The sequence below is a fragment of the Centruroides sculpturatus genome, unplaced genomic scaffold (genome assembly GCF_000671375.1).
Source record: "Centruroides sculpturatus isolate CEXI.00-Female unplaced genomic scaffold, Cexi_2.0 scaffold1076, whole genome shotgun sequence".
In the NCBI taxonomy this organism is placed as follows: Eukaryota; Metazoa; Arthropoda; class Arachnida; order Scorpiones; family Buthidae; genus Centruroides; species Centruroides sculpturatus.
In genome coordinates, this window is record NW_019386729.1 from 67,222 (window position 1) to 72,534 (window position 5,313).

General features: G+C 32.3%; 2 protein-coding genes across 2 annotated transcripts in view; one reads left to right on the forward strand and one right to left on the reverse strand.

Moving 5' to 3' along the window:
• The window catches only part of LOC111615678, a 25,899-nt gene extending 21,525 nt beyond the window's left edge, over window positions 1-4,374 (forward strand). Inside the window, exons 8-9 of the mRNA XM_023357111.1 lie at window positions 1,068-1,083; window positions 4,297-4,374. Coding sequence (XP_023212879.1) covers window positions 1,068-1,083; window positions 4,297-4,374 — 94 coding nt within the window. The remainder of the gene's footprint in view (window positions 1-1,067; window positions 1,084-4,296) is intronic.
• A 37-nt stretch (window positions 4,375-4,411) lies between these two features.
• The window catches only part of LOC111615679, a 9,330-nt gene continuing 8,428 nt past the window's right edge, over window positions 4,412-5,313 (reverse strand). The window contains exon 4 of the mRNA XM_023357112.1: window positions 4,412-4,501. Coding sequence (XP_023212880.1) covers window positions 4,412-4,501 — 90 coding nt within the window. The remainder of the gene's footprint in view (window positions 4,502-5,313) is intronic.

Sequence of the window (5,313 nt, forward strand, 5' to 3'; positions counted from 1 at the left end):
CATATATATAATTATAATAAAGTTACAATAAATTAAGTTAATATATAATTATATATACAGTACCTAATTTATATATAATTAATATATAATCATATATACAATACCTAATTTATATATAATTAATATATAATTATACCTAATTTTTATATAATTTATATATGTTACCGCTAAAGCTCGAAATCTGTTAATGTGTACATTACCTAGGTAATCTGCGAATTACCTATTAGGCACTCGGTACAGTGAAAATAAGATCTTTGCTGGAACAACAGCAACGTTTCTTTCTGTACGCTTAAATTAACATACTTGTTATTTATTTAATTTTCAATATCTAAAGAATCAAGTTAATACAATCAACAAATTAGTTGATGGAATCAATCATCAATCAATTTAAAAAACTTTAATACAAAAATCAAACGGTTTAAAATATTACTACAATTAGGGAAATGAATTTGCAAAAAACATACGATAAAACTGTACTTACTTATTAGTGCAATCTAAAGATTGGTGACACTTTAAATTATATAGCGATTGGTTTTTGCGACAAGCACGCCTATTTGTGGTACATTTAGATTTGCAGTCACATTTTCTGAAACCCTGCCCAGTACCAAGGGATTGTTTTATTGCTGTTTGACGTAAAGATATTTCTACAGCAGGGACATCCATCTTCTTTCGTTAAAAATCTCTCTTTGCAAACACTGAATTCAGATTTTGCATACAATTGTTTTAAAATACCTGTTTTAGTATCAAGTTTATAAAAGCCATCCTCTGTTTTACAAAGAACCACAGCATAAATTGAACGTGCATCAGTTTTTGCATCAATCTTCTGATTTTTCAAGGTCTTCTTCAGTTTTTATCGAATGTAATACACTTTGTGGTATAATAAAAGAAGACTGGAAGAGTAGAAAAATTAGAAGATTCACAAGAGACTGTGATTATGCGATCACAGTCAAATCTTACTCAAGAGGACATTCCGTTATCCTCTGCTTCTACAGAATCACCTATAGAAATACAAGAATTTATCGATAGTAATTTTAAACTGCCTACTATACCGTTGATTGATGATACAGTCACGAAGAATATTCAGTTACCCTGCACCTCCAAGGAATTACCTCTGCAAGTTGAAGAAGTCATCACTGAGTTACTCTCAACTTCAGCAGAATCGCCATCACAGTTTCGTACAGAGCCTGTAAAGAGCACTATACAAGACATAGTCTGTATTGTTTGCTCAAAAGCAGCATCAAGTGCTCACAAGTGTAAATCGTGTAATATGTTTGTTCACGCAGTTTGTGGTGAAGTAGATCCTAAAGAGGAAGGGTATGGTAAGAATGTATTGTGCATCATCTGTAAAAAGAATATGGATCAGAAAATACAGCGTGATGAAGCCAAGAAATGTTTAGAAAAGCAAGCAAAGAAAATGTTAGCAGTTTCTAATGCAAAGCACCCAAACGTCGATGAAGGTTTCGCTGTGAGAATTAAAGTACCCGAAGAAGACAGAGCAAAAACTGATGCACGTTCAATTTTAGCTGTGGTTCTTAGTAAAACAGAGGATGGCTTTTATAAACTTGATACTAAAACAGGTATTTTTAAACAATTGTATGCAAAATCTGAGTTCAGTGTTTGCAAAGAGAGATTTTTAACGAAAGAAGATGGATGTCCCTGCTGTAGAAATATCTTTACGTCAAACAGCAATAAAACAATCCCTTGGTACTGGGCAGGGTTTCAGAAAATGTGACTGCAAATCTAAATGTACCACAAATAGGCGTGCTCGTCGCAAAAACCAATCACTATATAATTCAAAGTGTCACCAATCTTTAGATTGCACTAATAAGTAAGTACAGTTTTATCGTATGTTTCGCAAATTCATTTCCCTAATTGTAGTAATATTTTAAACCGTTTGATTTTTTGTATTAAAGTTTTTTAAATTGATTGATGATTGATTCAATCAACTAATTTGTTTATTGTATTAACTTGATTCTTTAGATATTGAAAATTAAATAAATAACAGTATTGTTTGTAGAATTTCGCCAGATGAAAATTTATTTTAAATCACAAAAGACACAGTCTGTCCAAAAATTATTTTTTGAAACCACCATTTATTCTGATCATGTGTTCCAGAACACCATCGACAACCCGACCTTACTTTGTAGGCTACTAGGTCGTCAGGCTAAAACATTCTTTTAAAAAACACACAAAAATATCCAATTAAAACATTAAAAGTAAAAAATTGGAACTGGCGGCCTTACAGATGTCTTGAACTTGCATCCTTTCCAGTCAGGGAGTTTCAGTCCTTATATTCACTTGGTAAATGCGCTGTTAAATGTAAATTTTGGCCTTATCCCTCTGGTGACGAATTACTTGTAAAAAAGTTTTGTTTGTAGAATTTCGCCGGATGAAAACGACCTAGCCTGACGACCTAGCCTACAAAGAAAGGTCGGGTTGTCGATGGTGTTCTGGAACACATGATCAGAATAAATGGTGGTTTCAAAAAATAATTTTTGGATAGACTGTGTCTTTTGTGATTTAAAATAACAGTATGTTAATTTAAGTGTACAGAAAGAAACGTTGCTGTTGTTCCAGCAAAGATCTTATTTTCACTTTACCGAGTGCCTAGTAGGTAATTCGCAGATTACCTAGGTAATCTGCAGATTACCTAGGTAATTTGAGAAATGGAATAATTTTCGCAGCTTTAACGAATCACCTTAGTTAATCTGCAGATTAGCTAGGTAATGTACACATTAACGAATTTCGAGCTTTAGCAGTAACATATATAATACCGTACAGACGATAGTAATCTCTCCGTAGCGTAGCGCTTGACAGCGCGGAAAGTAGTTCGGCTGCCCGATGACGTTTTACGTAATTATAGGAGTTTTTTTTTACCGTTTTTACGGTTACCGTCGCAATTTTTTCGCTGTCTTATAGGAATCGTAATTATAGGAATCCGTTTTATAGGGGTCTACTGTATATTATATCGAAGGCCGGATGACCGAGGTGATTAAGGCGTCAGTCTACTGGTCTGGCAAACTTGGCATAAAGTCCGAGCGAGCCATCCCAGGAATTTTCCACTGGCCGTAATTATTGGATCTATCAGACCATATCTCTTTACTACCCGCGTCACCATTGGGGGCCTAGCCGAACCCTCGGTGGTTATGGAAAATTGCCCTCGCAGTGCCCATAGAGCGGAAAGTTAGAAAATGTTTGTTTGTTAAGTTATGGCAACGCAACAGAGTTAGAAAATGAAAAAAAAAAACATCGCCTAACTCTACAAATACTGTATAACAAAATATTTAAGATTATATATTGATCAAAATTTAATGGTGAACTCTGTCCTAGCTGATCCAGGTTACAAGTTGGTTGTTCTGCTGATGGTTGTAGATGCGCACTTGCAGCTGAAGTTATTCATTTGTACATATAGTGCTGTAATGTGCTTAAAAAAAGAAAATTAACTATTGATTTCAACAATTTTAACGAAAAGTTGAATTAAAAAATTTGAAATAAACGGTTTTTTTCATGTAAAAAATCAATTGTGTAAAATGAAGATTAGTTTTCTTTCGTCGGCGGTATTATTTCAAAATCACGTTCAATGGATCTCGTAAAAGGATGGATTCATTACAATGAAGGCCGAAGGCCCTAGAGCAGCAATTAATATTTTGTTTGCTTACTCAAGGGAATTAAATCTCAGCTGTCTTGTTCAGAAGTCAGTGCGTCAGTCAGTACAGTTTACATTCGTACGATGTCTTATGTATACAAAAAAAGTCATGTAAATGGGCTCTGTAGGTACTACTACAAATGGAATAGGGTGGATACGAAATCGTCAATGAAAAGGTAAAACAGTGTCTTTATATTGAAAGTTTTTTATTGTGTTCAAATTTTATGAATGTCAGGGCAAACGAGTAGTTTATATACAAATTGTAACTCATTTTAAACATCACTGAGGGTACAAGTTGATTAACAATTATGCTGCGTAATGCTTAATTAAGTTTTGTTAATCTGAAACCGTGTTGTAAACAGGATTAACTACGTTCTTATTTGTTGCTTAAGCACTATGTAGTATAATTAATCGATCACTTGGCATTCATTTATCTCTTTATTTTCAACTGAATTAAAAATAAAGAGATAAATGAATGCCAAGTGATCGATTAATTACACTAAACAGTGTTTAAGCAACAAAAAAGCTTAACTATGTAATTATTTAGAGCTATAAATAGTAATTTGAACGCTAAGCACACATATATTCTGGAAATGAAATTTGATGTAATAAGTGTATTGATTTTTGGTCATTAATATGTTTTATATAAGTTTAACTTAACCGAAATAGTGAAAGATTCGGTTTCGGCACCTGATTCGGTGCAAAATCCGGTTTCGGTGAAACCTTAGCTGTCTGTGAAAAATGTAACGCTATCAGATCTGATATTCAAGGAAAGTATCGATAGAATATATCAGTATCGGTATTGGTATTGGCAGTATCGGGACGTCCCTCGTTATAACTATATATTTTTATGAGCTGTTTTTGTTAAGTTAATATACCTAGTCTTATTATCCACGGCATAATATGCAGAGTAAAACCATTGTAACACTCGTGAATAACGTAAGATTACTGTATTCTTTTTGTTTGTTTACTTTATTAAAATCCTGGAAATTTTCTTGATTTAAAAATTATTGGCCTTTGGATCGCTTTCTTTACTTTTAACTTTTCTAGTAACTGAAAAATTCTTTCATCATTAAATTTGTTTATTTATATAATGTTTTATCATATTTAAATAAACAGAGATAATGAGAGTTAGGAAAAGTATATGTAAGTGCATATAAAAAAAAAGTTAGCAAAAGAAGCCATACAAAAAAGGTCGGATGCGATACAAAAATTAGTGATTGTTTCGACCGCTACAAATTCTGTTTCAGCATCAAATGCAGAATGGGAAAATGAAGACTTATAGTAGATAAGTCTTCATTTTCCAATATTGCATTAATACCAATGACGACTGATATAAAAGAAGAAAAGCATAAAGGAGAATAAACCAGAAGATGGTAGAGAAGACAACGAGGGAAATGTACTAGAAAGAAAAGAGTTGTTGAGTTAATTGTTAATAATTTTTTTCAAAATGTTTATAATTTAATTTTATCTTTACAGCCTGACAGAATAGTCCGTTCGTATTTTAACATTGATATATATATATATATATATATATATATATATAATTACACGTAAATATAAGAAAAATATTCATAAAAAAATAGGTCAAGATAACAATAAATATTAATGAAATAAATAAATAAAAAATGGGTGTGAACTTTCATGAGAATTGCTGTAATTAGCGG